Consider the following 9,782-nt stretch of genomic DNA (forward strand, 5'->3'; position numbering starts at 1 on the left):
CCCCTTCAATGGAAAACGAAACGTAACACCTCCAGTTGTTGGGCATGTCAATCCACACAAAGGCAAGCCAAAAAAAAACTTCATTGTATCCATTCTGCCTCCTCCTGTAGCAATAGCAAAAACAAAATAAATCGACGACACTTGAGGTTCCACAAATTCAATCCCATGCGACCTCAGGAAAAAAAAATAACTATTTAAAAAAAAAGAATTCGTGCCTAACTATGTCCTGCAAAATGGACAACAGTGAGTCCCATAATATAGAGCAAGGTTAAAGAAATATGTAGGTAAACAAAAGCTAAGGAAGATACAAAAAAAAAATATCAGGACCACATCATCTATAGAAGAACCTATGTAAAAAAAAAAAGGCACAAGAAAAAAAAGGGGGAAATAGGTAATAAAACGAATCAAAAGAACCACAAGCGTCACAAAAATGGAAAACACACCCCGATAAATGTGTTAAAGCAAAACAGGAAAAGAAAAAAGAATCACGCAGATTATAAAAAATATATATATGGAAATCCAATCAAAAAAGCATCACATTTTTAACACAGTCTTCAGCTCACCAGACTCCTTGAGCTGTGAGCATATATCAAATCCTCCGATTAGCTCCCCATCAACATAAACCTGCGGAAACGTTGGCCATTCCGAGTACTTTTTGAGCCCCTCGCAAACCTCTTCACTCGCCCAAACATCGTAGTAAATGTATTTTACTCCAAGCTCATGAAACATTTCTAGAAGTCTCCCTGTAAACCCGCAACGAGGTCTCGACGGGGTGCCCGTAACAAAGACAACGATACCTTTGCGAGACGTTAGGTACTTTAGGTACTCATTAAGGTCAGAGAATGACTCTCGAGTATCATTGCCATTTCCATACAAAGAAACCATGTTCATTTCAATCTGGTCAAATTTGGCACCAACCACGTCAGCAACTCGCTCCTCTGCCTTTTCCTGTGAGGAAGTTCTGAAAAATGTGATAAGAGGGACACATTCCACACCTTCGGACTCACAAATATCATTGGAAAGTTCTGCATCCACCTCGGCAAAAAGAACCTTTTGGCTGTATTGGGATGCGTACTCCTCCAGCACCCTCCGTACCTCTTTGCAGGGTTCACACCAAGCAGCACTGAAGTGAACCACAAGACCCAATCCTTTTATAGCCTCTTCCTTTAAAGAGAGATATTCCTTCAAAGAGGAGATACGTCGCATTTATGTTATATATATATATATATAATGTAACTACGTCTCCAGAAGATAAATTCACTTTACGCTGTACGAGAAAAGACAAACAGAAATTGATGGAAAAACACACATTACGGTACCTCAATTCATACTAATAAACATCAAACACGTGGGTTCAAGATGCGTACAGAAGAAAATAATAATAATAATAATTTATCATCTAATTGTTATTATTATTATTAATAATAATAATGGTGGTGGTAGGAATAGGAATGAGAGTTATAGGCAATTTGACCCTGTTAATTAAGCTTGCATCAACCGCTAAAATGAGAAAACGAAATTCAAAAAAAACACGCCTTGTAGAATAAGAATAAATAAATAACTTAAGGAAAGTAACTCCAACCAGAGAGGTGTTATGTTAAATTTTATGTAAAAAAAACAAGAAAAAAAATACAACACTAACGTAACCATGTGTCGATAAACAAATACGAACGGTTTACTTCCCTCCTCACTCAACTACAGTGCTACACAAGTCATCCGCATGCAGCCACAGAATAGTGACGAGCGTACTTCCAAACATCATACAATAAAAAAAAAACCTACGTTACGCAATAAACAATAGCCGCCCCTCCACCACATCCTGCAAACATTGCCCAAGCGGAACCCACCAAAAGCCACACAACCAGGCCCCACACAGCCTGCTGAATCAGACCGCCCCCTTCCAAAAATTCAAGAAGACGCACCACCAAAAACGCACACTGACTTGCCGACGATCGGCCCCATATCCGCCACCGCCCCCCAGCGAGACGAGACCCTCCCCCCGACCCCCGACGAATTGAGGTCTAGCACCCCCTCCGACGCGGCAACCAAGCCCGACCTTGGGGGTCGCGCGCTCGGCCCCCCTGACTCGCCCCAGTCGATGATTCCGCGGCGCTCTGCCACCGCCGGGGCCCGGCCGCCAGACCTTGGGGCCGCCGGGGAAAACGCGCGCCAAAACGATACCCCGCATTCCGCGGACGACTGCTGGGCCTTACGGGCGCCAGGGCGCACCGCCGCCCAAAACAAGCCAAGCTCATACGAAGAGGAAAGGACGCGGCCTGGCGAAGCGAGGAGTGCCTGGGCCCCGCCACCGAGAGCTCACCAAGGGCGCCCCCCGCGCCCGCCGGCTAAACGGTTTATGATTGGGGCCGCTTACTGGTCGGGAAGCGCAGAATCTGCAATCGCACTTCCTTTGCCGACCTTCGCCCACCAGTATCGCGTTGCAAAACTTCGCGCGAGAAGGCAAATTAAACCAAAACTTTTTAAATTGGGCACAGGTAAGGAGTTAAAAGACTATGGAAGCGCTCGCGATGCACGCTTGCGCCCAAACCCACCCATCGAGCATTGGCAAAGACCTGCTTCTGGTATGGCGCCGCTTTTTTTAGCAAGCGCGGGGTCTGAAAAACCGCGTGGGATAACGGAGCCGCGCGCCACCCTTTATATTTTATCCCAAGGCCCCTTTATATGCAACCTTCCGCGCTTCTCCTTCTAGTGTTTTTGAGAGTTGCGAATGCCCGAAGAGCATACGAACCGTAAGGCGTGTATGTGTGTGTTTTTTTTTTGAACCATAGTGTTTGCGCCTCTGGGCCCGGAGGCAACCTTCGATTGGCCCCGAATAGGCGTAGATGCTCGCCACACCCTTACGCACCCACACTCAGCACGCGAGAATTCAACTAAAAGAAAACCTCTCACCCAAACCTAAATAGCAAAACGCTCTAAAATTAACCCATCGGCACGCACACGCTGAAACACTGATTGCCTCTGCAAATGTTGTTTGCGAACTCTGGCGGCTCGGTGGTAAAGCCTCACCTTGTTAGTGGGGAGGGGGGCGACCACCAAGGGCCGCATGAAATGTCGCGCGCCGCAGTTGGATGGTTATGTTCTAAGAGAGGGAGGGCGTTGTTTGGATAGAGCATTGAAAGTAGTCAGAAAATATACAAAGAATGAGGGCGCGGTCCGCTCCCGACTGTGCGCAACAGAGGGCTGCCTTGGGCGAAAACGCTTCGCCGAAACGCCGAACACAAACAATGTTGTAGTTTACCTCTATGAAATTGAAAGCGCTACGGAACCAAACTGAAAACGTGTGGCCCGCTAAGGGTTTTGCTGCAGCGCGGCTGCCGAGCACTTTGGCAGGGCAAATGCGTTGCGGCACGCCCAAGGCCCCTCGCCCAGGCCCCAACGCAAAGACCATTCGAACAATATTGGCGCCGGCGCTGCCGCAGGGCTCTATTTTCCTTCGGCGAAGTGAGTGGGTTTGCGAGACAGTTCTATAGCTTGACTGGCCGGTAGCCTTGATCGGCCTGATCCTCGCGGGGTTGGGGGCTCGGTATGCGCCACCTACCCGCCCGCAACGGGCGGCAAGAAGGAGGCCGCCAGCTTTCGTGGAAATTTCCGCGCTACGTGCTCTATTTGGGCTGAGATCTGGAAACACACGCCCCCAGCCTGCCTCTTTTCTAGATGCGCTGATTTAAGTGAAGCATCATAAATTTGTTTAGAAATGAGCATTTTTTGCGGGGAAATAGGCTGCGGGCGCCCGCCGTATTTGCCCGCACGCCCTTGCGATGCCGACTTCTGCTGGGCACCGCCGGCGCCTGCATTCGTATATGTGAATGTGTCTCTTTTGTCCCGCTTGAAGCCAGGAATGAACGAAACACATTGAAATATGGCGATCCATTCTGCTGCGGCGCTCTCAAAGAGGCACAAACATCAACACGGATATTCCAACCGGGCCCGCAGCAATAGAAAAAAGCTTGTTTTTGCGCATGCAGGCCGACCAGGCCAAAGATGATATTTTGGACTTTGCGGGCTAATTTTCCTCTTCAGAGCGGCTCTGCTGACAGGGATGGGTCGGGCGGCCTCGCCCGGGTCTTTCTACAGGAGCGGCCGAACAATTCGGGGGGGCGTTTCTGCCAAGGCGCCGCCCGCACACTATTGTTATTTATATATGCGATGCGTTGAAATTATTCTTGTTACTACTATTAGCTTGGTGGCGGCGCGTGCGCCACTTTAAAGGCACATTTGGCTCGTGTCTGGCGTAGCGCATGGGGCTCCACGTCTGCACGAAAGGCTTGGGCGGCGGGTTTCTTCTACATGGAGCCCGCGCACCCCCGCTTCCGGTGCAGCAACGCAACCGCTTTTTCTAGAGTGATATTTTCACATGGAGTCCGATTAACTAGAAGGCAGTTCGCGAGTGCGGTGCTGGTTATGAAAAAATTTTGGGCAGGCGGTGCGGTAGCAAGATCCTCGCGGTCCCAGGGGGGCGGGGGCGCCCATGGCGGTACAAACCAACGCCGCGTTTTTGAGAGGCACCCTAAAGCACGGGAAGCCGCAACTAAGACACATAGTGGCGTATTGCGTTTCGGCGGAGTTTGGGCTGTTTGGTTTTTTAAAAAACGGCTCGGTCCGCCCCTTTCTTTCGGGAAGGTGGGAAGAGAGGGGGGGCATAAAAAAAAGAAAGTAACTCTAAAGGGGCCGGGGCTACTTCGTGTTTATAAAGACGGGTTTTTCGGCCTTCGGGGGCTGGTGGGCGCGCGTTGCTTTTGAAAGCCGCCTCCGCCTCGGCCTCCGCAGGCGTGCCGCACAAAAGGGGCGCTGATACAATTGGAACTTCAACATTTTTTAGCCACGTTTTTTATATGCGGTGCCCGCTGATATTGTTGGGCGGCCGTTTCCCCACGGCTGCGACGGTATCGCCGCGCCCCCACCAGCACGGGCGCCGCCCGTGCGACCAGGAACCCCCGGGGAAACGACCCGCAGATTCTGGAGCCCGGGCGGGAAAGCACCGGCCCGGCAGCAGCCGAGGTCCCCCCCACCCGCCCCCCAGAAAGGAGGCGCCCTGCGAGCTCTGCTTTTTGGCGGCGCTTGGGGGCCGCCTTGCTCGCTGATTTCGCGGGCGCCGGCGCTGTCGTGGCCACCGTTTTTTTTTCACGCGCTTAGCTGGGGCTGTCGCGCGCCCGCGTGCCTCCGGGTGGTTTGTCGACGCCAACTTTCGCCCCCTCCTAGCCATTTCCTGATTCTTAAATAAGGTCTTCCCGGGCTTTCGGGGTTGGCGGAGGGTGGGGGCGGCGCGGTAAGAACAGCCGCCCGGCGGTGGGCCCCCGGCTTACGCCCCGCGCGGCAAATCGGAAACCCCCGTCGCAGAACAAAGCAGCGGTAAGAATGGAGGCGCTGCGCGCTAAAGAAAGGAAAGCAAAAAGGCCACGGCGTTTGTAGCTTGCCGCCTTCCCTCGGCGCGGGCGCCGCGCGGCTGGGGCTTCTGGGCGTTTCTTGCGGGCGCCGCTGGATGCCTTTAGCGGCGGGCGCGCGGCCGCCCAATTCTTAGGACTGCGCGCGCAGAGGGCGGCCGGCGGCGCCGCCAGCGAAGAATTTCTCTGAGCGCCGTCGAAAAAAAAACATGCCGCGCGGCCTACTCCCAAAGATTCCGGCGGGGCCCCCTTTCTTTTTATTTGTTGGCGGCTATTTGGCGCGCCGCGGGCCCAAAGAACGCAGGCCCGCGCGGGGCGCGTGTGGAGCAAGCCGCCCCCCCCTCTGTGCTTGCGGCGGCGCGCTGGGGGGGCCCGCCCCGCGCTCCCAAACGCCATTCTTAGAAGGGCATCTGCTGGGAATACGCGTCGGGATGCGTCGCGCGCGGGCTGTGAGGCGCAGGGGGGAAGATGGCTGGCGGGGCATGTTTGGCGGAATGTGTGCAAAACGAGAAAAAAGAAAAGGAAAAAAAAGGTGTTACTCTAGGCGTCCCCGCCCGTCGCTGCGGCGTGGTGGCCCGGGGCCCGCGCCCCACCAGCGCTACGACCGGAAAAGCTAGCAATGGCGTACAACAAAAAGCGCTCGCATATTAACAAACAAACCCGTCACATCGAACCCCCGCAGCGCAACGCAGTAAAATTCAGTGCTGACACACATGCGCGTTGGGCTTGTTTCTGCGCTTTTTTTTTTTTGCTTTAAAAGAAGCATAGGGGGGCGCGCTTTCCCTATTACAGTGCGTGTTTGGGTGCAGGCGTTGGATGGGTAGAGGTGGCGGGGGGTGGGTGGGTGATTGCAGCGTGCGCTGCATGCTTCCGCGCTTCTAGCATACAGCGGCAGCGGCTTTTGCAGGCGCGCCGTTCTCTCCCCTTCTTGGTTTTCCTAGTGCTTATTGAGGGCGGGCGCCTCTATTGGGAGGGCGCCGCTCTCCCACAAGGACCATATTTCATCAAGAAGCTGTTTTGGCACGGCGCGGCCCCAGGTGAGGAATAACTGCTCGTAACGGTGCTCATCGCTTTCGCGCCGCACCCACGACGCCTCCGCCAGTTTGCTTTTTTTCCAGGGCACATATTTTAGGAGGAGGTGCGGTAAAGCAACAACAACCGCGTTCAGCATGGAAGGCCGATCGCGGAAAAGTTTCATGACGGCGTCCGCTACGTACCAGTAATTTAAAAGTTGCTGTTGCTGTTTCGATTCAACGGCGTCTGCGAAGCACTCGTCTAGCACCTCCATCACCTTTACCACCGCCACGGGGGTGTGGCAGAGTGTGTCGCAGATGGCCACCACCACGGCGATGGACCGCTGCGTACACCGCCCGGAAAACTCAAGAGCTATAATTCGCCGCAAAAGTTCTTGCAGGGCGACGTGGCCGCACGCGCCCTCTGCTGAGGGAGGCCCTTGGTCGGCTGCAGTGGCCTTCCGCGCTTCGTCCATATTTCTTTCCTTACTGTCGCCAGTGCTTGGCTGCTCCGCCGGGCGGCCGGGCGCCAGCTTATTCTCGCCCCCCTCTGCCTCTGCGCCGCGGCGCTTGCTTTTGGCACCCGCGAGGTGCTGGTCCCTCCCGGTGGGCTGCTGCGCCGGGTTCAAATCCTGCCGCTTGTTGGCGTGGAAGGCAGCTGGTGCCTCCCGCGCGATGGTTCTGTCATGCGTCTCCCGCCTCCATGAGCTCGCGGGGGCGGGGTAAAAGTATTCGGTCCGGCCTCGCTTCTCCCTCTCCGGCGGCGCCGGGAAGGTCCCGCCCGAGATGAAGCCTTCCTGCCCCCAATGGGCCATCTATCGATCTGAACGGTTGGTGGTGTGGCTGGTTCTCTTTCCGAAATGCGGGGAAAAAACAACCAAGCAATTCAATAGAACAAATGCTGGGCCCATGCGTGCGGTGGCCCCCCGTTGTGGGTGAGAGGGGGCGTTTCCACCGCGCTACGCAAAGGCCATGGCGCCTGCAAAGCAGCAACCGGGGTGCGGAGGCGCTTCTGCTTCGATGCGCTGGGAAAGGTTGAGCGTGCTTGTGGGCAAACACGCGTGCAAATGGCAGATACGCTTTGCCGTCGCCGCTGAGAGTGGCGGGGTAAGAAGCAAAAATCAACAAAGCGCAGCAAAACGCGAGAATGGCAGGATGGCTGCGTACAAAGGAGAACGGCAAAGAAAAAAGAACTTGTATCGCGTTGCCTTCCTTTTCCGCCAGCAAAGAAGGCGGCGCCGGTCTCAGCCAAAGTGAGAGAAAGGCAACTGACGACGAAGTGCGCCCCCTCGCGCAAAAATTAAATGGCCGCCGTGCGGGGTTGTATGTGGCCGCGGGGTGCGGGAAAAAGAAAAGAAAAGCGATCAGCTTCCCTGAGTGCTCCGCTATCGGCGTAGATTCCTTGCGGGCTGTGGTAGTGGTGGTGGTGGGGTGGGGATCTGAGCAGACCCACTGCGATTTCCGCGGAGAGGTCTTTCTACAGCCTCGCTCTGCCTACTGCCTGCGCATTTTGACCCCAAGCTCCCTTTTTGCATAAAAAAAAAGGAAACAAGTACTCAAGCTTCGCTTCTTGTTGGCCCTTTTTGCTCATGTGGAAACAAGCTTCCCGCCGCCCTTCTTGTTGCTGTTGGTTGTTCTTGCTTTGGCCACGGCATGGCCTCGCTGTCTGTGGCAGTCTCCTCGTCGCGGTGCTCGCCCGCCGCGCGAACGGTGTATACGACGCATCGGAATTACACGAGACCGCGGTGGCGGAACGGAGTTTGGCGTTCCGCAAATAGGAGAAGGAAGGCGGTGCGCCTGTTTTTCCGGCGCATTCTTTCTCACCCATGCAACAACACACGCGACGGCCGTCGACCCCATCCGTCGCGTCGTGAGCGGAAGCTCCCCCGACACATTCCGCACGCGTTAAGTGCCTGAACGGTCTGCAGGGGAGAAGGCGAGGGCGGCGCATAGCGCTACAACGCCGCGAACCTCTTCACACGGCGTGGTGCTGCATGCGCGGGCAAAACCAAACCCCCCACCCCCCAAAAAAAAATTTTTAAAAATAATAAAAAATAATAATAAAAAAAACGACTGGGTCGGCCCGAAAGCCCCCCACCACTCGAGCGAATTCTTTTCACAGTCACCCTACGACAACAATGAAGCACTCAAACTTTTTGGAAAATTTTTTCTGCTTCTGAAGTCGCAGCGGCTTCCCACAGTTGCCGCAATCCACTACGCGGAGCAGCGGCGGTAGTCGGGGTTCGCTGCGCGAGCGTCGATTTTAAAATGAACGGAACGGAAGAGCGACGGCACAGCAGCATCAACAAGCAACACAAGTGCCGTTGCCAGCGGTGCAGTGCATCAGAAAAAAGGCCCACTACAAAAGAAAAAGTATTCTTAATTTTATTCTCTATTTTTGTTTCGTGCCCGTGTTCCTCACTGGCGCCGAATCAACAAGCTTGGCGCAACGTCGCCTGCGCGCACCCGTCTTCACGAAGGACCTTGCAATGAATTCCCCTGCCTGCGCACACCGCCGCGAAAACGGGTCCCTAGGCATGTGGCGCTAGCAAGGAGGTACAAAAAGGAATCGTCTTACTTTTTCCTTATACGAAAATGGATTTAGGAAAGGAAGCGCGGTAGGTGCTCCTCCCTTTCATCTAAATGGGCGTGTGCGTGTGCATACTACCCCGGTATCGCAGCGGTGTGCGCGACGGCTCGGACTTCTCTCAAATCCTCAAGTAACGACGCAAACGTGAGACCTGCAAGCGGCTTTTGGCCAGCGCCTGCGTGAGGCAGGGCGCATAGTACTGGATGGGCCTCCAAAACTCACATTTCACGAAGGTCAATGCAGCGATCAGCCGAGCAAGCAGCATCTTATGACTCGGCACGTCCGCGAGGAGAATTCACATGGTGGGGGTGGGGGTCTTGGCTCCTTCTCCTCACATTAGGAAAGAGCCGAACAAGGAGATCGTAGTTTGGCTCAGCGGACGCATCCCCCCACACCGGAGGAAGCCCACCAAACACCCACCCACCCACACCAGTAAACCAATTGGTGCACAAAGCAATCTACAAAAACTGAGGCCTCGCCGTGAACCCACAACGTGGCAGCCGTTGAAGACCCCGCAACCGCCCCTCCCCCTCGCATGACGAGCCGCTTCCACCACGCCACCAGAACTGAAGTCACGACCACGCGACGCACCACCTGCGTGGCCGCAAAGAAATCGTACGCAGGTAAAAAAGGTGCATCCACGCCGTGGGCGTCAAGAGGGTGCAATACCACGTCCAATTGCCGCGTCAAGACGCGCCGCCCCTCCTTTAGTGGCGTCACCCTGCAACGCGGCATTGCCCGTACAGACGCCAATGCGTTGAGCCAAACACTCGGCGC

General features: G+C 54.7%; 5 protein-coding genes across 5 annotated transcripts, besides 4 other annotated features; 1 reads left to right on the top strand and 4 right to left on the bottom strand.

The window, feature by feature from the left end:
• Positions 1 to 534: 534 nt before the first annotated feature.
• TraAM80_09051 (thioredoxin-like protein) lies at positions 535 to 1,206 on the bottom strand (the record flags this gene model as incomplete). Its single annotated transcript, XM_029385757.1, has 1 exon — positions 535 to 1,206. One exon carries the CDS (start codon positions 1,204 to 1,206, stop codon positions 535 to 537), a length of 672 nt encoding a protein of 223 aa, XP_029234373.1.
• A 168-nt stretch (positions 1,207 to 1,374) lies between these two features.
• Positions 1,375 to 1,432: a microsatellite.
• A 666-nt stretch (positions 1,433 to 2,098) lies between these two features.
• Positions 2,099 to 2,710, top strand: TraAM80_09052 (uncharacterized protein; the record flags this gene model as incomplete). Its single annotated transcript, XM_029385758.1, has 1 exon — positions 2,099 to 2,710. The coding sequence occupies one exon, from the start codon at positions 2,099 to 2,101 to the stop codon at positions 2,708 to 2,710; it is 612 nt and encodes a 203-aa protein (XP_029234374.1).
• A 390-nt stretch (positions 2,711 to 3,100) lies between these two features.
• Positions 3,101 to 3,409, bottom strand: TraAM80_09053 (uncharacterized protein; the record flags this gene model as incomplete). The annotated part of the gene is made up of 1 exon (XM_029385759.1): positions 3,101 to 3,409. One exon carries the CDS (start codon positions 3,407 to 3,409, stop codon positions 3,101 to 3,103), a length of 309 nt encoding a protein of 102 aa, XP_029234375.1.
• A 2,784-nt stretch (positions 3,410 to 6,193) lies between these two features.
• Positions 6,194 to 6,249: a microsatellite.
• Positions 6,250 to 6,339: 90 nt separating this feature from the next.
• TraAM80_09054 (uncharacterized protein) lies at positions 6,340 to 7,230 on the bottom strand (the record flags this gene model as incomplete). The annotated part of the gene is made up of 1 exon (XM_029385760.1): positions 6,340 to 7,230. One exon carries the CDS (start codon positions 7,228 to 7,230, stop codon positions 6,340 to 6,342), a length of 891 nt encoding a protein of 296 aa, XP_029234376.1.
• Positions 7,231 to 7,826: 596 nt separating this feature from the next.
• Positions 7,827 to 7,850: a microsatellite.
• Positions 7,851 to 8,441: 591 nt separating this feature from the next.
• Positions 8,442 to 8,485: a sequence feature (A-rich).
• An 892-nt stretch (positions 8,486 to 9,377) lies between these two features.
• Positions 9,378 to 9,782, bottom strand: TraAM80_09055 (uncharacterized protein; the record flags this gene model as incomplete). The annotated part of the gene is made up of 1 exon (XM_029385761.1): positions 9,378 to 9,782. A coding segment is annotated over one exon (405 nt), but the record flags the coding sequence as incomplete, so codon positions are not given.

The sequence above is a fragment of the Trypanosoma rangeli genome, assembly GCF_003719475.1.
Source record: "Trypanosoma rangeli strain AM80 chromosome Unknown Tra_15.4_contig_00505, whole genome shotgun sequence".
Lineage (NCBI taxonomy): Eukaryota > Euglenozoa > Kinetoplastea > Trypanosomatida > Trypanosomatidae > Trypanosoma > Trypanosoma rangeli.